This window comes from Oncorhynchus kisutch, linkage group LG10, assembly GCF_002021735.2.
Source record: "Oncorhynchus kisutch isolate 150728-3 linkage group LG10, Okis_V2, whole genome shotgun sequence".
Classification (NCBI taxonomy): domain Eukaryota; kingdom Metazoa; phylum Chordata; class Actinopteri; order Salmoniformes; family Salmonidae; genus Oncorhynchus; species Oncorhynchus kisutch.
This window is the reverse complement of record NC_034183.2, coordinates 67,655,768-67,680,699: the sequence shown is the minus strand read 5'-3', so window position 1 is coordinate 67,680,699 and position 24,932 is coordinate 67,655,768. Positions and strand designations below refer to the sequence as shown.

The 24,932-nt window shown below is 42.7% G+C and overlaps 1 protein-coding gene across 2 annotated transcripts in view; it reads left to right on the top strand.

The window, feature by feature from the left end:
• Positions 1-24,932, top strand: part of LOC109880119 (adhesion G protein-coupled receptor L1-like) — an 85,179-nt gene that overhangs the window by 47,242 nt on the left and 13,005 nt on the right. For both annotated transcript variants that reach the window (XM_031834886.1, XM_031834885.1), the window contains 12 exons: positions 2,634-2,814; positions 2,982-3,104; positions 5,590-5,795; positions 9,060-9,233; positions 14,052-14,261; positions 14,731-14,951; positions 15,263-15,329; positions 15,552-15,643; positions 16,582-16,750; positions 18,933-19,088; positions 19,643-19,739; positions 23,615-23,737. In XM_031834886.1, the coding sequence (XP_031690746.1) occupies positions 2,634-2,814; positions 2,982-3,104; positions 5,590-5,795; positions 9,060-9,233; positions 14,052-14,261; positions 14,731-14,951; positions 15,263-15,329; positions 15,552-15,643; positions 16,582-16,750; positions 18,933-19,088; positions 19,643-19,739; positions 23,615-23,737 (1,819 nt within the window). The remainder of the gene's footprint in view (positions 1-2,633; positions 2,815-2,981; positions 3,105-5,589; positions 5,796-9,059; positions 9,234-14,051; positions 14,262-14,730; positions 14,952-15,262; positions 15,330-15,551; positions 15,644-16,581; positions 16,751-18,932; positions 19,089-19,642; positions 19,740-23,614; positions 23,738-24,932) is intronic.

Genomic DNA, 24,932 nt, shown 5'->3' with positions numbered 1-24,932 from the left:
GGGGAAGGGGAAATGTATGGTGATGTATGGTAAGGGGAAGGGGAAATGTATGGGAAGGGGAAATGTATGGGAAGGGGAAGGGGGAATGTATGGTAAGGGGAAGGGGGAATGTATGGAAGGGTAAGGGGAAATGTATGGGAAGGGGAAGGGGAAATGTATGGTAAGGGGAAGGGGAAGGGGAAATGTATGGTAAGGGGAAGGGGAAATGTATGGTAAGGGGAAGGGGAATTGTATGGTAAGGGTAAGGGGAAATGTATGGGAAGGGGAAGGGGAAATGTATGGGAAGGGGAAGGGGAAATGTATGGGAAGGGGAAGGGGAAGGGGAAATGTATGGTAAGGGGAAGGGGAAATGTATGGTAAGGGGAAGGGGAAATGTATGGTAAGGGGAAGGGGAAATGTATGGTAAGGGTAAGGGGAAATGTATGGGAAGGGGAAGGGGAAATGTATGGTAAGGGTAAGGGGAAATGTATGGTGATGTATGGTAAGGGGAAGGGGAAATGTATGGTAAGGGGAAGGGGGAATGTATGGTAAGGGTAAGGGGAAATGTATGGTAAGGGGAAGGGGGAATGTATGGTAAGGGTAAGGGGAAATGTATGGGAAGGGGAAGGGGAAATGTATGGTAAGGGGAAGGGAAAATGTATGGGAAGGGGAAGGGGAAATGTATGGGAAGGGGAATGGGAAATGTATGGTGATGTATGGTAAGGGTAAGGGGAAATGTATGGTGATGTATGGTAAGGGGAAGGGGAAGGGGAAATGTATGGTAAGGGGAAGGGGAAGGGGAAATGTATGGTGATGTATGGTAAGGGTAAGGGGAAGGGGAAATGTATGGTAAGGGGAAGGGGAAATGTATGGGAAGGGGAAGGGGAAATGTATGGTGATGTATGGTAAGGGGAAAGGGAAATGTATGGTGATGTATGGTATGGGGAAGGGGAAATGTATGGTAAGGGGAAGGGGAAATGTATGGTGATGTATGGTAAGGGGAAATGGAAATGTATGGTAAGGGGAAGGGGAAATGTATGGTAAGGGGAAGGGGAAATGTATGGTGATGTATGGTAAGGGGAAGGGGAAATGTATGGTAAGGGGAAGGGGAAATGTATGGTAAGGGGAAGGGGAAATGTATGGTGATGTATGGTAAGGGGAAGGGGAAATGTATGGTGATGTATGGTAAGCGGAAGGGGAAATGTATGGTGATGTATGGTAAGGGGAAGGGGAAATGTATGGTGATGTATGGTAAGGGGAAGGGGAAGGGAAAATGTATGGTACGGGTAAGGGGAAGGGGAAATGTATGGTAAGGGGATGGGGAAATGTATGGTGATGTATGGTAAGGGGAATCAATGAATCAAACATACAGGCCTGTATAGTACAAGAGAATCACACAATGAATCAAACATACAGGTCTATATAGTCCAAGAGAATCACAAGATGAATCAAACATACAGGCCTGTATAGTGCAAGAGAATCACAAGATGAATCAAACATACAGGTCTATATAGTGCAAGAGAATCACACAATGAATCAAACATACAGGTCTATATAGTCCAAGAGAACCACAAGATGAATCAAACATAAAGGTCTATATAGTGCAAGAGAATCACACAAATGAATCAAAAATACAGGTCTATATAGTCCAAGAGAATCACATGGTGAATCAAACATACAGGCCTGTATAGTATAAGAGAATCACATGGTGAATCAAACATACAGGCCTGTATAGTATAAGAGAATCACATGGTGAATCAAACATACAGGCCTGTATAGTATAAGAGAATCACATGGTGAATCAAACATACAGGCCTGTATAGTATAAGAGAATCACATGGTGAATCAAACATACAGGCCTCTGTTATAAATTGGATAACAGGTCAAACGTCTACTATAAGAGTAGAGCAGCAGAAAATGTAATGTACAGCAGTAGCATGTGTAATGTAATGTACAGCAGTAGCATGTGTAATGTAATGTACAGCAGCAGCATGTGTAATGTAATGTACAGCAGCAGCATGTGTAATGTAATGTACAGCAGTAGCATGTGTAATGTAATGTACAGCAGTAGCATGTGTAATGTAATGTACAGCAGTAGCATGTGTAATGTAATGTACAGCAGTAGCATGTGTAATGTAATGTACAGCAGTAGCATGTGTAATGTAATGTACAGCAGCAGCATGTGTAATGTACAGCAGCAGCATGTGTAATGTAATGTACAGCAGTAGCATGTGTAATGTAATGTACAGCAGTAGCATGTGTAATGTAATGTACAGCAGCAGCATGTGTAATGTAATGTACAGCAGTAGCATGTGTAATGTAATGTAATGTACAGCAGTAGCATGTGTAATGTACAGCAGTAGCATGTGTAATGTACAGCAGCAGCATGTGTAATGTAATGTACAGCAGTAGCATGTGTAATGTACAGCAGTAGCATGTGTAATGTAATGTACAGCAGCAGCATGTGTAATGTAATGTACAGCAGTAGCATGTGTAATGTAATGTACAGCAGCAGCATGTGTAATGTAATGTACAGCAGCAGCATGTGTAATGTACAGCAGCAGCATGTGTAATGTAATGTACAGCAGCAGCATGTGTAATGTAATGCAGTGTAATACAGTAGTGTGAACCTTAGCGCCCCTCTGCGTTGCCAGGCGGTAGTGCAGACAGTGGACAACCTGCTGCGTACAGAGGCTCTGGAGTCGTGGCAGGACATGAACACTACGGAGCAGGCCCACACCGCCACCATGCTATTGGACGTCCTGGAGAAAGGAGCCTTCCTATTGGCCAACAACATGTACGGCAACCGCTTCACCGACCGGGCCCCCAATATCGGTAAGAAATAGGGGGAAATGGAAGCAGTGGGGGGCATGCATGTGTGTGATTAGTAATTGTAATTAGTAGCAATAGGTGGATAGGTGTAGAGCAGGGCATGCTCAATATCCTGGAAAAGCAGAACAACTCTAACCATTTGTTCCCACACGCCTGTGTGTGTATCTTAGATCTGGAGGTGCACGTGTTGAACACAGAGATGGACCTTCAGGACCTGTCCTTTCCTCAGAACTACGTGAGCGACAGCACCATCCAGCTCTCCGCCTCCACCATCAAACAGTACAGCCGCAATGGTCAGTAACCTTATCACGGTCATCACAGTCAAACCCTACAGCGCTCCCGTTCACTTCATGACCTGAGATATGGGCTCAGGGATCTCCCGTTCACTTCATGACCTGAGTTATGGGCTCTGGATCTCCCGTTCACTTCATGACCTGAGATATGGGCTTGGGGATCTCCCGTTCACTTCATGACCTGAGATATGGGCTCAGGGATCTCCCGTTCACTTCATGACCTGAGTTATGGGCTCTGGATCTCCCGTTCACTTCATGACCTGAGATATGGGCTCGGGGATCTCCCGTTCACTTCATGACCTGAGTTATGGGCTCAGGGATCTCCCGTTCACTTCATGACCTGAGTTATGGGCTCAGGGATCTCTAAGTCAATGTTTACATTTGCATTTTCATGCGAGTCTAAAGTAATCTGCATGCAGTTGACCAAGTTATTGTTTCATAATAACAGGCCAATCAGATTAATAAAAGTGCTGAGACCATTTCTTCCTTGATGGTTTCCTAACAACACTCCTAATAGAATAGCTGGAGAGGCGTGTAGATGACTATCACCCACAGCCTGACAGAGCAATCTCAGCTCTCGCTCTCTCGCTCTCTCTCTCTCTCCCTTGCTCCGTCTCTCCACCATCTTATACCCCTCTCTCATCTCTTCTCCTGCTTCAAGCCCCCCTCCTCCTCCCCCTCTCCCCCTCTCCCTCCAGTCCTCCACCCATCCCTCCATTCCTCCTCTCCCTCCCTCCAGTCCTCCACCCATTCCTCCCTCTCCCCCTTCTCTGTTTTCTGTCAGCGCTCGGCTCTGCAGTGGGAACCAGATTAGAATGATTGAAACAAACGCACATGAAAAATTCATATGGAATAATAGGAGATCTGTGAATGCTTGAGGGATGAATGTTCCATTGCCCTCCACATTAAATCTCCCCTCTTTCCCACCAGTCAAAATGAAACGGTTCTTACCATCATTCTAACCTTCACTAACTCTCTCTCTCTCTCTCTCCCTCTGTCACTCTGCCTCTCTCCCCTTCCTCCTTTCCCCCTATCCTTCCCCTGTCCTCTCTCGCTATTCTTCTCTCTCTCTCCTTCCCCCCTTCCCTCTCCTTTACCTCTTTATGTTCTATCTCTCTCTCTGACTCCCTCTCCTTCCCCCCTTCCCCTCTTTATGTTCTCTCTCTCTCTGACTCCCTCTCCTTCTCCCCTTCCCCTCTTTATGTTCTATTTCTCTCTCTGACTCTCTCTCCATCCCCCCTTCCCCTCTTTATGTTCTATCTCTCTCTCTTACTCTCTCTCCATCCCCCCTTCCCCTCTCTATGTTCTATCTTTCTCTCTGACTCCCTCTCCATCCCCCCTTCCCCTCTTTATGTTCTATCTCTCTCTCTGACTCCCTCTCCTTCCCCTCTTTATGTTCTATTTCTCTCTCTGACTCCCTCTCCTTCCCCTCTTTATGTTCTATTTCTCTCTCTGACTCCCTCTCCTTCCCCTCTTTATGTTCTATCTCTCTCTCTGACTCTCTCTCAATCCCCCCTTCCCCTCTCTATGTTCTATCTCTCTCTCTAACTCTCTCTCAATCCCCCCTTCCCCTCTCTATGTTCTATCTCTCTCTCTAACTCTCTCTCAATCCCCCCTACCCCTCTTTATGTTCTATCTCTCTCTCTGACTCCCTCTCCTTCCCCCTTCCCCTCTTTATGTTCTATCTCTCTCTCTCTGACTCCCTCTCCTTCCCCCCTTCCCCTCTTTATGTTCTCTCTCTCTCTCTGACTCTCTCTCCATCCCCCCTTCCCCTCTTTATGTTCTATCTCTCTCTCTCTGACTCCCTCTCCTTCCCCCCTTCCCCTCTTTATGTTCTCTCTTTCTCTCTGACTCCCTCTCCTTCCCCCTTCCCCTCTTTATGTTCTCTCTCTCTCTCTGACTCCCTCTCCTTCCCCCTTCCCCTCTTTATGTTCTCTCTCTCTCTCTGACTCTCTCTCCATCCCCCCTTCCCCTCTTTATGTTCTATCTCTCTCTCTCTGACTCCCTCTCCTTCCCCCCCTTCCCCTCTTTATGTTCTCTCTCTCTCTCTGACTCCCTCTCCTTCCCCCTTCCCCTCTTTATGTTCTCTCTCTCTCTCTCTGACTCTCTCTCCTTCCCCCTTCCCCTCTTTATGTTCTCTCTCTCTCTCTCTCTCTGACTCTCTCTCCATCCCCCCTTCCCCTCTTTATGTTCTATCTCTCTCTCCTTCCCCCCTTCCCCTCTTTATGTTCTATCCCTCTCTCTCTGACTCTCTCTCCTTCCCCCCCCTCCCCTCTTTATGTTCTATCCCTCTCTCTCTGACTCTCTCTCCTTCCCCCCTTCCCCTCTTTATGTTCTATCCCTCTCTCTCTGACTCTCTCCTTCCCCCCTTCCCTCTCCTTTACCTCTTTATTTTCTCTCTCTCTCTGACCCTTTCCCTCTCTACCCGTCTCTCCCTGTCTTTCATCTCTCTCTCCCTGTCTCTCATCTCTCTCTCCCCCTCCAGGCCAAGTCAAGGTAGTGTTTGTTCTGTATAAGAACTTGGGCTCCTTCCTGTCTACGGAGAACGCCACGGTGAAGATGGAGCTGGAGGCGGCACCAGGGGAGCGGGGATTGGCGGTCAACTCCCACGTCATCGCCGCCTCCATCAATAAAGAGTCCAGCAGAGTGTTCCTCACTGAGCCGGTGGTGTTCACACTCAAACACTTACAGGTATACACTTACAGATACATTTAATGTCATACGCTTACATACTTACAGAACAGCTCATAACATAGCAAATGGAATGGCATCAAATGCATGAAAACCATGTGTTTGATACCATTCCACTCATTTTTTTACCTTTATTTAATTAACGAGGCAAGTCAGTTAAGAACAAATTCTTATTTTCAATGACGGCCTAGGAACAGTGGGTTAACTGCCTGTTCAGGGGCAGAACGACAGATTTGTTCCTTGTCAGCTCAGGGATTTGAACTTGCAACCTTCTGGTTACTAGTCCAACGCTCTAATCACTAGGCCACCCTGCCACCCCATTACGCTCCAGACATTACCATGAGCCCATTCACCTCAATTAAGGTGCCACCAACCTCCTGTGACTCACACACATACAGTCCACAAACTCTCCCATACACACAATACACTCCCATATACACAATACACTCCCATACACATAATATACACCCATACAAAATACACTCCCATATACACAATATACACCCATACACAATGCACTCCCATACACACAATACACTCCCATACACAATACACTCCCATACACACAATATACACCCATACACAATACACACCCATACACACAATACACTCACATACACACAATATACACCCATACACACAATACACTCCCATACACACAATACACTCCCATACACACAATATACACCCATACACACAATACACACCCATACACACCCATACACACAATACACTCCCATACACAATACACACCCATACACAATACACTCCAGTATACACACTTCACTCCCATACACACACCCATACATAATACACTCCCATACACACAATACACACCCATGCACAATACACTCCAATATATACACTACACTCACGTAATAATTACACTCACATACACTTGCATAAACCGAAAGGTTGAAAGATCAATTCCCTGAGCTGAAAATTTAAAAACCTGCCGTTCTGCCCACTGTTCCAAGGCCATCAATAATAGTATGAATTTGTTCTTAACTGACTTGCCTAGTTAAACTAAGGTAACATACATTTTAAAACAATAATAAATAATGTACATTGACATAATGTACACATACAGGAGTTTAAACACTACACCACATACTGTACTGTAGTAGACAAACAAGCCCATACACATACTGTACTGTAGTAGACAAACAAGCCCATACACATACTGTACTGTAGTAGACAAACAAGACCATACACATACTGTACTGTAGTAGACTAACAAGCCTATACACATACTGTACTGTAGTAGACAAACAAGCCCATACACATACTGTACTGTAGTAGACTAACAAGCCCATACACATACTGTACTGTAGTAGACTAACAAGCCCATATACATACTGTACTGTAGTAGACTAACAAGCCCATACACATACTGTACTGTAGTAGACTAACAAGCCCATACACATACTGTACTGTAGTAGACAAACAAGCCCATACACATACTGTACTGTAGTAGACTAACAAGCCCATACACATACTGTACTGTAGTAGACTAACAAGCCCATACACATACTGTACTGTAGTAGACAAACAAGCCCATACACATACTGTACTGTAGTAGACAAACAAGCCCATACACATACTGTACTGTAGTAGACAAACAAGACCATACACATACTGTACTCTAGTAGACTAACAAGCCTATACACATACTGTACTGTAGTAGACAAACAAGACCATACACATACTGTACTGTAGTAGACTAACAAGCCCATACACATACTGTACTGTAGTAGACTAACAAGCCCATATACATACTGTACTGTAGTAGACTAACAAGCCCATACACATACTGTACTGTAGTAGACTAACAAGCCCATACACATACTGTACTGTAGTAGACAAACAAGACCATACACATACTGTACTGTAGTAGACTAACAAGCCCATACACATACTGTACTGTAGTAGACTAACAAGTCCATATACATACTGTACTGTAGTAGACTAACAAGCCCATACACATACTGTACTGTAGTAGACTAACAAGCCCATACACATAGTGTACTGTAGTAGACAAACAAGCCCATACACATACTGTACTGTAGTAGACTAACAAGCCCATACACATACTGTACTGTAGTAGACTAACAAGCCCATACACATAGTGTACTGTAGTAGACTAACAAGCCCATACACATACTGTACTGTAGTAGACTAACAAGCCCATACACATACTGTACTGTAGTAGACTAACAAGCCCATACACATACTGTACTGTAGTAGACTAACAAGCCCATACACATACTGTACTGTAGTAGACAAACAAGCCCATATACATACTGTACTGTAGTAGACTAACAAGCCCATACACATACTGTACTGTAGTAGACTAACAAGCCCATACACATACTGTACTGTAGTAGACTAACAAGCCCATACACATACTGTACTGTAGTAGACTAACAAGACCATACACATACTGTACTGTAGTAGACTAACAAGACCATACACATACTGTACTGTAGTAGACAAACAAGCCCATACACATACTGTACTGTAGTAGACAAACAAGCCCATACACATACTGTACTGTAGTAGACTAACAAGCCCATACACATACTGTACTGTAGTAGACTAACAAGCCCATACACATACTGTACTGTAGTAGACAAACAAGCCCATACACATACTGTACTGTAGTAGACAAACAAGCCCATACACATACTGTACTGTAGTAGACAAACAAGCCCATACACATACTGTACTGTAGTAGACAAACAAGCCCATACACATACTGTACTGTAGTAGACTAACAAGCCCATACACATACTGTACTGTAGTAGACTAACAAGACCATACACATACTGTACTGTAGTAGACTAACAAGCCCATACACATACTGTACTGTAGTAGACAAACAAGCCCATACATATACTGTACTGTAGTAGACAAACAAGCCTATACACATACTGTATACAGAGCATCAAACACTATGTCCCCCACACTGTACACACTGTTCTGTTACTGTACACATGCATTACAATATATTTCACCTCTCACCCTCTCTCTCTCTCTCCCACATATTTGCCAACTGTTTAAATAGTCTGTATTTTCTTTCCCTGTCATCTGCTTGTACTGTATAGAAACATGTTTAAATGGATTGCAGCACTTTATGTTCGTTATTTATGTCTGTGTGTTGTTATAAAGCCTGCGACAGAACCATTTACCTTGGGTATCAATAAAGTTAATTAATTTTCATTTGAAATACCCCCCCCCCTCTCTCTCACTCTCTCCCTCCAGTTGGAGAACCACTACAGTCCCAACTGTTCATTCTGGAATTACTCTGAGCGGTCGATGACAGGCCAGTGGTCGTCTCAGGGCTGTAGACTGCTGGACACCAACAACACACACACCACCTGCTCCTGTTCCCACCTCACCAACTTTGCTGTGCTCATGGCCCACCACCAGCCTGATGTAGGTCCAGTGGATATTACACACACACACACACACACACACACACACACACACACACACACACACACACACACACACAGGATCTCCACATCCGGCTATACTGAAACTGTTATCTTTGACCCCTTGGTGTTTTCCCTATTTTGTTGCATTACAACCTGTAATTTAAATGTATTTTATTTGGATTTCATGTAATGGACAAACACAAAATAGTCCAAATAGGTGAAGTGAAATTTAAAAAATTACTTGTTTCAAAAAATGTAAAAGAATTATAAACGGAAAAGTGGTGTGTGCATACAGTATGTATTCATCCCCTTTACTATGAAGCCCCTAAATAAGATCTGGTGCAACCAATTACCTTCAGAAGTCACATAATTAGTTAAATAAAGTCCACCTGTGTGCAATGTAAGTGTCACATGATCTGTCACATGATCTAAGAATATATACACCTGTTCTGAAAGGCCCCAGTGTCTGCAACTCCAGTAAGCAAGGGGCACCATGAAGACTAAGGAGCTCTCCAAACAGGTCAGGGACAAAGTTGTGGAGAAGTACAGATCAGGGTTGGGTTATAAAAATATCAGAAACTTTGAACATCCCACAGAGCACCATTAAATCCATTATTAAAAAAAAAGAATATGGCACCACAACAAACCTGCCAAGAGAGGGCCGCCCACCAAAACTCATGGACCAGGCAAGGAGGGCATTAATCAGAGAGGCAACAAAGAGACCAAAGATCACCTCGAAGGAGCTGCAAAGCTCCACAGTAGAGATTGGAGTATCTGTCCATAGGACCACTTTAAGCCCTACACTACACAGAGCTGGGCTTTACGGAAGAGTGGCCAGAAAAAAAGCCATTGCTTTTTGGTGTTCGCCAAAAGGCATGTGGGATACTTCCCAAACATATGGATGAAGATACTCTGGTCAGATGAGACAAAAATGTAGCTTTTTGGCCATCCAGGAAAACGCTATGTCTGGCTCAAACCCAACACCTCTCATCACCCTGATAGCCCCATCCCCACAGTGAAGCATGGTGGTGGCAGCATCAGCAGGGACTGGGAAACTGATCAGAATTGAATGAATGATGGCTGGCGCAAAATACAGGGAAATTCTTGAGGGAAACCTGTTTCAGTCTTCCAGAGGTTTGAGACTGGGACAGAGGTTCACCTTCCAGCAGGACAATGACTCTAAGCATACTGCTAAAGCAACACTCAAGTGGTTTAAGGGGAAACATTTAAATGTCTTGGAATGGCCTAGTCAAAGCCCAGACCTCAATCCAATTGAGAATCTGTGGTATGACATATTGCTGTACACCAGTGGAACCCATCCAGCTTGAAGGAGCTGGAGCAATTTTGCTTGGAAGAATGGGCAAACATCCCAGTGGCTAGATGTGCCAAGCTTATAGAGACATACCCCAAGAGACTTGCAGCTGAAAAAGGTGGCTCTACAAAGTATTGACTTTGGGAGGGGTGAATAGTTATGCACTCTCAAGTTCTCTGTTTTTTTTTGTTTTTTTTCTTGTTTGTTCACAATAAAAAGTATTTTGCATCTTCAAAGTGGTAGGCATGTTGTGTAAATGAAATGACACAAATCCCCCAAAAATCTATTTTAATTCCAGGTTGTAAGGCAACAAAATAGGGAAAATGCCAAGGGAGGTAAATACTTTCGCAGGCCACTGTATGTTCGTGTACATTGGACTATCAATTGGTGAGAGAGCCTCAAATCTCACGTTATATATAAACTCAGAAAAAAAGAAACATCCCTTTTTTAGGACCCTGTCTTTCAAAGATCCTTCGTAAAAATCCAAATAACTTCACATATCTTCATAGTAAAGGGTTTAAACACTGTTTCCCATGCTTGTTTAATGAACCATAAACAACTAATGAACATGCACATGTGGAACGGTCGTTAAGACACTAACAGCTTACAGATGGTAGGCAATTAGGGTCACAGTTATGAAAACGTAGGACACTAAAGAGGATTGCAGATGTGGCCAGGGCAATAAATTGCAATGTCCGTACTGTGAGACGCCTAAGACAGCGCTACAGGGGGACAGGACGGACAGCTGATCGTCCTCACAGTGGCAGACCACGTGTAACAACACCTGAACAGGATTGGTACATCTGAACATCTGTGGGACAGGTACAGGATGGCAACAACAACTGCCCGAGTTACACCAGGATCACACAATCTCTCCATCAGTGCTGACTGTCTGCAATATGCTGAGAGAGGCTGGACTGAGGGCTTGTAGGCCCAAACCCACTGTCGCTGGACCAGACAGTACTGGAAAAAAGTGCTCTTCACTGACGAGTCGCGGTTTTGTCTCACCAGGGGTGATGGTTGGAATCACGTTTATCATCGGTGTGTGACAGCATCATCAGACTGAGCTTGTGAGTTAACGCTGTGAGTTACAGGGGAGACTGACATTCCTGTTTTGCAGGAAATCACGCACAGAATGAACAGTATGGCTGGTGGCATTGTCATGCTGGAGGGTCATGTGAGGATGAGCCTGCAGGAAGGGTACTATTATGAGGGAGGAGGGTGTGTTCTGCCATGGCCAGCGAAGAGCCCGGATCCCAATCCCATTGAGCAAGTCTGGGACCTGTTGGATCGGAGGTTGAGGGCTAGGGACATTCCCCCCAGAAATGTCCGGGAACTTGAAGGTGCCTTGGTGGAAGAGTGGGGTAACAGTTCACAGCAAGAACTGGCAAATCTGGTGTAGTCCATGAGGAGAAGATGCACTGCAGTACTTATTGCAGCTGGTGGCCACACCAGATGCTGACTATTACTTTTGATTTTGACCCCCCCTTTGTTCAGGGACACATTATTCAATTTCTGTTAGTCACATGTCTGTGCAACTGTCTCAGTTGTTGAATCTTGTTATGTTTATACAAATATGTACACATCTTAAGTTTGCTGAAAATAAGCGCAGTTGACAGTGGGGGATGTTTATTACAGTATGTGAATCACGGCAAAGTGTGCTCCTGTTTCAGTCATGTCTTTGGTCACTTCCCATGGGTCAAACAAAAACACCATAATGATTGGTTGACAATAGAGCCTCCTACAATTCAGGCAATGACTACAGGATGAAGTTGATGAAGAGCAAATGCAGAAACTTGAAGTTGACTGCAGTCAAAACTTCATGATCTTTGACCACATGGTTTTTGTCAAGTTCATGCAGTTGTCATATAGGCACAAGTCAGACAGATTTTATCACCATAATGCAACACACTTTGGAAGGCTGTGACCAAAAATGGTCAACGATTTGACAAAAGTGATCAAACGTGCCCTGTTTCTGCGATAACTCTTGGACTCTTGACAACATGATAAAATGTTATTACATCTTGCTGAAACAAGCAAGGTGTTGTAGCAAACTATGAATAAAATGGGCTTGGAACCGCTCACCCTTGCAATTTGATTGGTAAACTCATGGGTACACTCGCAATGGCTGCCTGGTATTATGACGCAATCATTTCCACGGTAATGTAGAATGTTCAGTGAAATTATGTTAACTGATGTGGCTAATACAGTGGAATATATGTTTATGTAATCTCATTAGAGCTGAATCAACCAATCACAGCACATATAATTAAGAATTTGAATACTAGAATGGACATGAACCTTCTTATGATGGGATAAAGATCTGCCATTTTGGTTAGGGAGTTGGTCTGTTAGCTAGCTAGCCATCCAACTGTAGAGGAATAATTCAATTCATTTTTCAAAGTAACTGCCAATATGCCAACATTCTATTCAAACAATGCAGTCAATCCACATCCATAAACTTGCTGAAATCAGTTGCTGATGTAACGTTGAGGGTTTATTAAATAGCCACTCTAGTAATTTAACAGGATCTCTATGACACAGCACATACTGATGGCCGTCACTAGATAACACACCCACAGTCATAATTAAGACTAAACTCCACCCATTCCTACAATATCCCCACCCATTTCTACAATTTCTCAAAACAGGAAGTAAAAGCAGTAAGTAAAAACAAGAAATTCATAGATATAGCTATGCATGCAAGGACTGACTATGCATGATATCCAAATTATAGTTTTAACCATGTTTTTTATGCTATACATTGTTTGTTTACATTTACTTTGTTTACAGAATAAACAAGCTTATTTTTGAAGTCCTGATGGGGTACGACAGTTGAACTAAGCTCATCTATAAGTAATATTCTTCAAGAATCAATGGGTGCATGTCATTCATTTACAAGGGAAAAAATGTATGTAGCAACTGCTGATTGCCCCTTTACACTAAATAAAAACTAGTAAAGTTAATGTGAAACTAACTGAAACTAAACTGATTTGAAACAATATTCTTCAAACTAATAGATATAAAGACAAATATAAAAACACTAAACTATAATAACCTTGGCACACACACACACATACATGCACACACATACACACAAACACACACATGCATGTAAACACACACACACTTACTCAAACTACTCTCTCTTTCTCCTTCAATCTCTCTCTCTCTCTCTCTTTATTTCTCCCTCCCACGCACTCACACTTACAAATTCATGTCCTGCAACTCTGACTGACATTCACTTGAATGTGAATGTCATGTTTTTTTTCAGGATGTCTTGTCTTCTTGTCTACATTTTAGCTGAATGAGAATACATTTACAAATATAAACTCTCTAACTCTCATCCTGTCCCTCCTTGTCTTTCTCCTTGTCTCCCATCATTCCTACCTCCCATCCCTTTCCTCCCTATATCTGTCTCACCTCTCCTCTTCCTCTTCTCCCCCATCTCTCTCCCCCACCCCTTTTCCTCCCTCTCCATCCCCACCATCCCTCTCTCCACAGTACCCTGGGAGGATGCACGAGTTGATCCTGTTTGTGATCACCTGGGTGGGCATAGTGATCAGCTTGGTGTGCCTGGCTATCTGCATCTCTACCTTTTGCTTCCTGAGGGGACTGCAGACCGACCGCAACACCATCCACAAGAACCTCTGCATCAACCTCTTCATCGCAGAGCTCCTCTTCCTTATCGGCATCGACAAGACCCAGTACCACGTGAGTAGGGGAGGGGAGAGGGAGAGAGGGACATGTAGCCTGGTTCCAGATCTGTTTGTGCTGTCTTGTTAAGTCGTAAAGACATTGTCATGTGGCATGTGAAATAACTGATCTGGGGCCAGGCAAGGGGACAAGTGTCTCGTACATGGAACACCTAATACAGGACAGAGAGACGTCTGTCTCGCACTTGGAACACCATCAGACAGACTAAAGGGGAAGTGCTTTTCATTATGGATCATGAGAATGAAAAGGTCCTCCGTTACAGGGCTTGAATGACCCTATGCTGTCCTTTTCTGGATCTTACTCACCTTCCTGTGCTATTTTCCCTTTCTCTTTCACTCCTTTTCACCCCTCTGTTTTTTAAATCTCTCTTTTTATTTTATTTTACTCTCCTTCTCATTCTTTATCTCTCTCACTCCCTGACCTCCCTCTGTCTCCCTCTTTCTCCTTCTCCTTCTCTCTGTCTCAGATTGCCTGTCCGATCTTTGCTGGGCTGCTTCACTTCTTCTTCCTGGCTGCATTCTCCTGGATGTGTCTGGAGGGGGTGCAGCTCTATCTGTTGCTGGTGGAGGTGTTTGAGAGCGAGTACTCCCGCAAGAAGTACTACTACCTGTGTGGCTACTGCTTCCCAGCTCTGGTGGTGGGCATCTCGGCAGCCATAGACTACCGGAGCTATGGGACCAAGAAAGCGTACGTGTGAAGCAGTCCCTTTTCACCTGCAGATTGAGAGACAGGATTATGCTAGTTTAGAGTGCCTAGACTATTCCCCTAACAGGGAATGTAATATGGAGTGTAGTTTGAAGAGGATTGTTCTCTTTCGTTGTCTTCCCCCCATGGACAAGGGTTTTGAACAGTTAGCCGAAGCCTGCTGATTAGCTTCTATAAGATATCCTCCGAGACAGGGGATGAGTGTGTGTGTGTGTGTGTGTGTGATGTGTGATTTGTGTGTGTGTGCGAGTGTGACTGTGATATTTTAATATTTTCCTGTGTCCCATGTCTAGGTGCTGGTTGCGGGTGGATAACTACTTCATCTGGAGCTTCATTGGCCCTGTTTCTTTTGTTATTATGGTACAGTCATTCATTATGATGCTATTATGACCAACTGTATTACATTCTTTTTCATTCAGGCTTCTTACTTATTTACTTAATCCTCTTAGTTCCTGGAGGAACATAGGTACTGTACTAAAGACTAACTTAACAAATATTACAACAATTTAAGACCAGAGTGTGTTCTAGGATTCCACTGAATGTGTTGTAGAGGTGTGTAACCTTTGACCGTTCCCCCCCTAGCTGAACCTGGTGTTCCTCATGATCACCGTGCACAAGATGACCCGCAACTCCTCTGCCCTAAAACCTGACTCCAGTCGCCTCGACAACATCAAGTGAGTCCCACTCAGCAGAGGTTAGGGGTCAGTGAAGCCTCCCAGGTCATGTGATTAGGGCATTTCCTGTATCAGTGAGACATGGGTTGGAAATCTGAAAAAATGAAGGAAAAGCAGAATAATGTTTGTCATATTGTCCAGACTGGTTACATAGTAGATGTAAATCCAGGACACTTAAATTAGTATGATATGTTATGTTTGGTGTGGTTACATAAGACAGAAGGTTGAAGGTCATAAGACAGAAGGTTACTTAAGTCATAAACAAAAGTAGGGTGGTTGGTCTGGGTTGATGGGTGGACAAATAACATAAACGTCTAGCAACCCAAAGGTTGAGTGTTTGAATCTCACCATGGACAATTTTAGCTAATTAGCAACTTTACAACTAGTTACTACTTTTTAGCTACATTGCAACTACTTAGCATGTTAGCTAACCCTTCCCCTAACCTTATAACCCTTCACCTAACCCTAACCTTAACCCTTTTAGCTAACCCTAACCTTAACCCTTTTAACTAACCTTAACCCTTTAACCTAACTCCTATCCTTAACCATAAATCCTTAACCTTAAATCCTAACCTCAAGAGCTAGCCACCTAGCTAACGTTAGCAACAACAAATTGGAATTTATAACATATATATGATTTGAAATAAGGGAGATCCACAAATGAATACATACCATACGAGGCGTAACATATCATACTAAATGTAGTATCTCAGATTTAGGTACAGTATAATACAAAATGCTCTGAGACCACGTTGTCTTGTAATAACAATGAGTCATTTTCAAAGCAGATATTCCAGATAGTAGGTTCAAAGCCAGTACAGTTGAGATACATGCATCTTAAGGCAAAACAGCCATGCTGGGTAGAGGGTTGGCTTCGGTCTGTGTGAGTGGTTTCATTGTGATGCTAAGCTAACATTAGCATACCCTCTCCTCCCCAGGTCATGGGCTATTGGGGCCATCGCCCTGCTCTTCCTGCTAGGTCTGACCTGGTCCTTCGGCCTCCTCTTCATCAATGAGAACACGGTCATCATGGCCTACCTCTTCACCACCTTCAACGCCTTCCAGGGCATGTTCATCTTCATCTTCCACTGCGCTCTGCAGAAAAAGGTAACTCAAACACTCACATATCTAAAAGGGACCTTTTCTATTGAGTAAACTAAGCATAACATTTTAAATAGATATGATGGAATATAATTACAGTCTGCAGCCTGATTTATGTTGTTACTTTCCCTTAATAATTCCTGTGAGAAGGAGGTGATTATTTAACCAAATTTTAATTAAACAGGGTAATTATGCACGGTACATCACTAGGTGCACTATTCAGAGCTCTGTCTATTTGAAATGTTAATTTGCTCAAAGCATGTATGTCTTTGCCTGATGAAAATCTTGCCCTAAAAGGTCTGAGCCCGTATGTTCAGAATGAAAAATACATAAATGTATAATTCTTGTGTAATTTATATGTCTAGGCTACATTGAGGTTTTTCTTTAGCTGTTTTAGGCTATCTGGCATTAGCCTTAGGGCCTAACTGTAGATGCACCAATAGCCTACATGCCAATCTGAAAATTATTTTGGGAACGGGTAGAAAAGTTAACTTTGACCCACAGAGGCAAAAAGAACAATGTCAGAGTTTAATTCAAGAGAAAAGCTCAAAATGGAGGGTTGAAAATAAAGAGAAGGGAGGCCAGAAAAGTTAGAAGTGGTAAAAGAGGATGATAGCAGCGCTGGCTATGTTATGTGTGATGGTTGTGAGGCACTATACAAATTCAACAGACACAAGACGAGGACTCCAAATAGGCCTATGGCACGAGAAGGGAACTGTAGCCTACTGTTCAGATGGGTTAAATGGAAACGGAAATCTGGACACTGACTGTAGGTCTATACATAGTCTTAATAGCAGAATAGCAGAATGAAGCATTTCTTGTAGTAAAATGATACAACAAATGTAGGCTATATTTTGATTCTGGGACAGAAGTGGAGAAATATGATTTCTTTCAGCATCTTGAGAGAATGTGAATGTGCAGTTGCTCTTTTTATCAACATCATAAAAGCTGATAGTATTTCAACCACATAAAATATGCATCCAGGCCGAAATGAAATCTTAACAGAAACATGTTGGGTCGTTTTCACAGCTTACAACCGGTCAAACTGATGTAATTTGGAAATGTACTTAATTTTTTTTGTTATTACATTTTCTCCCCGGTCCCTAAACATCTTTCCTCCACGAAAGAAGCAGAGATGACAGAGAACTTTAGCCTACCTGTCACGTTCTGACCTTAGTTCTGTTGTTATGTCTTTGTTTTAGTATGGTCAGGGCGTGAGTTGGGTGGGTTGTCTATGTTCTTTTTTCTTTCATTGGGGATTTCTGTGTTTGGCCTGGTATGGTTCTCAATCAGACGCAGCTGTCAATCGTTGTTCCTGATTGAGAACCGTACTTAGGTATCATGGTTTCACTTTTGAGTTGTGGGTGATTGTTTCCTGTTGTAATGTTTGTTTCACATTTTGTTTTTTTTGTTTCTATCATTCACTTTGTTATTTTGTATTCTTTAGTGTTCAGTTTAATAAACTAAAATGGACACTTACCACGCTGCATATTGGTCCGATCTCTCCTACTCCTCCTCAGAGGAGGAAAAAGAAACCCGTGACACTACCGATATTAACTAGATTGAAGGATTCATTCTATCAATTTATGATCAGTGGTTTATTTAGTCTTCTAAGGCAACATATAATGACAGAAGGTGCATGTATCTAATCATAGTCAAGATTACTTTCTATTTTACCTTTATTTAACTAGGCAAGTCAGTTAAGAACAAAGTCTTATTTTCAATGACGGCCTAGGAACAGTGGGTTAACTGCCTGTTCAGGGGCAGAACGACAGATTTGTACCTTGATGGCGCAGGGATATGAACTTGCAACCTTTCGGTTACTAGTCCAACGCTCTAACCACTAGGCTACCCTGCCGCCCCGACTAACTAATAGCCGACCAAAATGTTGAAAATTAGAAGCAGAAACATATCTAAATCAGGCAACAACAAAAAGTCTTGCACCCCCTGTCAAAAAATCGTTCCGCAATCTTTGACTGTAGCCTACAGCACATTTTCTATATTAGCGGTTCCGGTGCAGATTTTCACTTTATCACATATAGTTGTGCGGTTGAGGATGGGTTACTAGCAGTTATGGGCAGGTGCTGGTGAATAAACAGCCGACTCGCGCACCACTAGTGTGTATGTATGCGAGTCTACAGCTTACCTGCGTGTGTCTAAGCCATGTTTGCCCTCTCTCTCCATGCAGGTGCATAAGGAGTACAGTAAGTGTCTGCGTCACTCGTACTGCTGCAGCCGTACCTCCACCACCAGCTCCCACGGCTCCCTGAAGAACTCTGCCCTGCGTGCCAACAACCGCTACTACACTGGCAACCAGGCCCGCCACGCTGCCGCACACAGACAGGTCAGTGAACGGACATACACACACACACACGCACACACACCACAAACACATACACACCACACACACATGTGCACGCATGCATACACGCACAGACTCTAAGGGACTATGTGGGTGCACACACAGTCCACATCATGCCATACACAAACCCACAGATTACGGGTACACGCACCAATCTACAAAGTGTAGGCCTGTCCCATACCTAATTCTCTTTGACAACACTCTAAACCCACACACACCATACACTCTCAGTCTACAGTTGACATACCGGCTATCACACGCTTCACAAATCTAATATCATCTCTATTTGGATCTACCACGTCTCAATCTGATGTTGTTTATCTGCGTGCATTAACTTGTTTATGTTAGTATGCCGACTGCGTGAGCTTATTTACTTCATGTATCTCTAGGTGCAAGCGTGGCAATGTTCCAACCTCACATAGTTACAATATCATATCATATTGTTTATTCCTGTCTATCTATCTGTCTGTCTTGTTAATTCCTGTCTGTCTGTCTTGTTTTGCTTCACTGTGTGCTTCTCTTCTCCGGCGTTCCAGAGTCGGATCCGCAGGATGTGGAACGACACGGTTCGGAAGCAGACGGAATCTTCCTTCATGGCAGGAGACATCAACAGTACTCCTTCACTCAACCGTGGTGAGACTCCCCACCCCCTTAACCCCCCTCTAACCCCCTGCTGTCCCCCTCTCCAATCACGCACACCTCTATGGCAGGCTCATCAGAACTGACAGACAGACAGGCAGAACGAAGTAGGAGCACCGCTGAGTCTACTGTCAGAGACAGAGAGCGAGGAAGAGGAGCCAGTGTACATTGACACGAGTAATAGCCTGAGCAGCCGGTGGCATACCGTCGCCGTGGCAGCCATCGTCATGGGGATCAGAATTATCTGGGAGGGAGGGAAGAGTTGATGATGACAAAGAGGTAGTCGCTAAATCAACCGTCACTCTTTATGTTAATTTCATCCATTTTGTTTTTAATGAACTGATTAGCGTACGAGCTGGCTGGGGGTAATTAGTCTTATTGAAGAGAGTGACAGGAACAAGTGAGGGAGGGGTGCGAGGAGAGGAGGACAGAGTAAGAAGAGAGGAGGGAAGGGGAAGGAGATTCGCTTTCCTGGAACTGACATCACGGAGGAAAAAGTATACACTGAGTATACCAAACATTAGAAACACCTTCCCAATATCCACTCTGCAAGGTGTTGAAAGCGTTCCACGGGGATGCTGGCCCATGTTGACTCCAATGCTTCCCACCGTTGTGTCAAGTTGGCTGGAGGTCCATTGGGTGGTGGACCATTCTTGATAAACACTGCAAACTGTTGAGCGTGAAAAATCCAGCAGCGTTGCAGTTCTTGACACAAACCGGTGCACCTGGCACATGCTACCGTACCCCATACACAATCCATGTCTCAAGGCTTAAAAATCCTTCTTTAACCGGTCTCCTCTTCTTCATCTACACTGATTGAAGTGGATTTAACAAGTGACATCAATAAGCTTTCACCTGGATTTACCTGGTCAGTCTGTCATGGAAAAAGCAGGTGTTCTTAATGTTTTGTATACTCAGTTTATAGGGAAAGTGGAAGGAGGATGTGAGGGACAGAGGAAGCTGGGATAAAGAGAGGAGGAGGGGTAGGTGAAGGACGGGTAGAGGAGGGATAGAGCTAGAGGGAGAAACGCTAAACAAAGGCGCTGCCAAGTGCGAAGTCCTTTCTTTTCCCAAGCGTTTGAGAAAAGTTTTGTCATTGTTGGCAGAAAGCGAAAGATGGCCGCGCCATTCGAGAGACAGAGAGAAAGCGAGAAGTAAAGAGAAGGAGAGACGCTATCATGGAGCAATAATTAAATGGGATGAATCTCGGCGAGAGCCGCTGTCTTCGTTGTTATCGCTGGCATCTCTTATCTCTTTGATTTCCCCACTTAACTTCTTTATCAACTTGTTTCTCTTCAGACAATAGTGATCTGTCCAGGAGACAAGGCGTGATGAGGCTTCCTCCTCTCTGAATGAAGCTTCCCAGTGCCTGCCCTACTTTCTCTCTCCAACACTTAAAAGTTGTTGTTTTTAAATTGTCGACAGGATATTCTTTCCAGGTGTTTCTGGACAGCTAATCCTGAGTAATTTGGTGTGGAGAGAGACAGGGACAAGAGAGCGAGAGAGAGAGAGAGAGAATGAGAGAGGGGATAAAAGAGTGACTGTGTGCGTGAGGTAGAGAGCAGGAGAAAGAATTGGAGAGTGAGTGAATGAGGGAGTTGATGGGTGAACGAACTAACAAAGAAATGAAAGAATGTGAGTGTTTTAGTGTGAAATTCTCTCTGTGAATTCCTGTCTTTCTCATTGTCTCTGTGATGAATGGTTTGGTTGAGACCTGATGGTTGCACTTCGCCTTAGACCTCCGTCATGCTGTCCTATTTTTAATTTCATGGCATTTCTATTCGACCGCCTGGGGCTGAAGCCATACATGGGCATTATAGAACATTCTCAATGTTCCATTTCTTTGAATTATATTTGTCTAAAGGTGGCATTCGCATTTCACTGTGAAATGAACTGTGTTTCAATGACTGCACTCTCTGACTACGTAATGATATGCATTAGTATTCCCCCTTCGACTACGTGGTAAGATACAGAACAATATTCCAAATGGCAACGTTGCCTGCAAACAGCACCTTTCCGCAGGAAATGTATTTTACTCAAAGGTTACAATAGCAAGGTAAACACATTCAGGGGTGTACTGTAAAATACATTACTCTGTAGAACATTACTGTCAATCGATTTGAATAGGAATTTAACATATTTTTGAATAAACTGTCAATGGCCTGTATTACTATGTTTAATGTTAATGATGTATTATGTGTAATATTATGTATTATATTTTGAGGCATTGTTATGACATTTATACAGTGCCTGTAATTATATTGTCTGTTATATTTTTGTTTTATCATATAAAATGTTGTTAATATACCAAAACAAACCCAAAAATATGTTTATGGTAAAGTATATATTTATGGTAAAGTATATATTTATGGTAAAGTAGATGTTTATGGTAAAGTCGATGTTTACGGTAAAGTAGATGGTTACGGTAAAGTAGATGGTTACGGTAAATTAGATGGTTACGGTAAATTAGATGTTTATGGTAAAGTAGATGGTTATGGTAAATTAGATGGTTACGGTAAAGTAGATGGTTACGGTAAAGTAGATGGTTACGGTAAAGTAGATGGTTATGGTAAAGTAGATGGTTACGGTAAAGTAGATGGTTACGGTAAAGTAGATGGTTACGGTAAAGTAGATGTTTATGGTAAAGTAGATGGTTACGGTAAAGTAGATGGTTACGGTAAATTAGATGGTTATGTTAAAGTAGATGGTTACGGTAAAGTAGATGGTTACGGTAAAGTAGATGGTTATGGTAAAGTTGATGGTTACGGTAAATTAGATGGTTACGGTAAATTAGATGGTTACGGTAAAGTAGATGGTTATGGTAAAGTAGATGGTTACGGTAAATTAGATGGTTACGGTAAATTAGATGGTTATGGTAAAGTAGATGGTTATGGTAAAGTAGATGGTTACGGTAAAGTAGATGGTTACGGGAAATTAGATGGTTATGGTAAAGTAGATGGTTACGGTAAAGTATATATTTATGGTAATGTAGATGGTTACGGTAAATTAGATGGTTACGGTAAATTAGATGTTTATGGTAAAGTAGATGGTTACGGTAAATTAGATGGTTACGGTAAAGTATATATTTATGGTAAAGTAGATGTTTATGGTAAAGTCGATGTTTACGGTAACGTAGATGGTTACGGTAAAGTAGATGGTTACGGTAAAGTAGATGGTTACGGTAAATTAGATGGTTACGGTAAATTAGATGTTTATGGTAAAGTAGATGGTTACGGTAAATTAGATGGTTACGGTAAAGTAGATGGTTACGGTAAAGTAGATGTTTATGGTAAAGTAGATGGTTACGGTAAAGTAGATGGTTACGGTAAATTAGATGGTTATGGTAAAGTAGATGGTTACGGTAAAGTAGATGGTTACGGTAAAGTAGATGGTTATGGTAAAGTAGATGGTTACGGTAAATTAGATGGTTATGGTAAAGTAGATGGTTACGGTAAAGTAGATGGTTACGGTAAAGTAGATGGTTATGGTAAAGTAGATGGTTACGGTAAATTAGATGGTTACGGTAAATTAGATGGTTATGGTAAAGTAGATGGTTATGGTAAAGTAGATGGTTACGGTAAAGTAGATGGTTACGGGAAATTAGATGGTTATGGTAAAGTAGATGGTTACGGTAAAGTATATATTTATGGTAAAGTAGATGGTTACGGTAAAGTAGATGTTTATGGTAAAGTAGATGGTTACGGTAACGTATATGGTTACGGTAAATTAGATGGTTATGGTAAATTAGATGGTTATGGTAAAGTAGATGGTTACGGTAAATTAGATGGTTATGGTAAAGTAGATGGTTATGGTAAATTAGATGTTTATGGTAAAGTAGATGTTTATGATGTTTTGTCTCTTTCTCTTAGCCACCATGGGAAACCACCTCCTGACCAACCCAGTGTTACAGACCCGTACTGGCACCTCTCCCTACAACACCCTACTGGCTGAGAGCTTCACTCCCCCTTCTCCTGGGGTCTTCAACTCAACCGGTAAGTAAACCTTAGTTTGTGTGTGTGTGTGTGTGTGTGTGTGTGTGTGTGTGTGTGTGTGTGTGTGTGTGTGTGTGTGTGTGTGTGTGTGTGTGTGTGTGTGTGTGTGTGTGTGTGTGTGTGTGTGTGTGTGTGTGTAATGCGTGTGCTTCTGCATATTATGCAAATATATTTTCTTATTTTTTTGCGTCTAAATATTTTTCTGTCTGTTAGTCTTTTTATGCCTCATTGTGTGGAGGATGGAAAAAGTGTGTGTCTGTTTCACTGGCGGTGAGTGTATGTATCTGTCAGACGGATTCAGCAGTAGAGAGAGAGAACGCCGTGCCAACTGCCTAGCCATCTGGCCAGGTCTCTAATCCTGCCGTGTTGATATGAAGAAGAAGAAATTGATTAGAAGTAAAGCTTCATCTGTGACTGAAGGAGAAATCTTGGGGACAGCTTCCATTCTCAGACTCTCCCCAGAGTAAATGTGTCACATACAGTTGTAATGCTGTGATAATTCACTGAGAACAGCAGCAGACAGCGGTGGCTAGAGTGATTGGGACAGTGGACTCCATTCAGATTCATGTATCTGAGTTGTTCGGGTTTATGGAGCATTTTGATTGTAAGACTTAGATACTAGAAATACACTGAGTGTACAAAACATTAAGAACACCTGCTCTTTCCATGACATAGACTGACCAGGGGAATCCAGGTGAAAGCTATGATCCCTTATTGATGTCATTTGTTAAATCCACTTCAATCAGTGTAGATGAAGGGGAGGAGACAGGTTAAAGAGTGCCTTTGAACAGGTTATGGTAGTAGGTGCCAGGTGCATCTGTTTGTACACTCAGTGTATATACTGTTGAAGTCGGAAGTTTACATACACTTAGGTTGGAGTTACTAAAACTCATTTTTCAACCACTCCACACATTTCTTGTTAACAAACTATAGTTTTAGAAATGTGCATGACACAAGTAATTTTTACAACAATTGTTTACAGACAGATTATTTCACTTATAATTCACTGTATCACAATTCCAGTGGGTCAGAAGTTTACATACACTAAGTTGACTGTGCCTTTAAACAGCTTGGAAAATTCCAGAAAATTATGTCATGGCTTTAGAAGTTTCTGATAGGCTAATTGACATAATTTGAGTCATTTGGAGGTATGGATGTATTATAAGGCCTACCTTTAAATTCAGTGCCTCTTTGC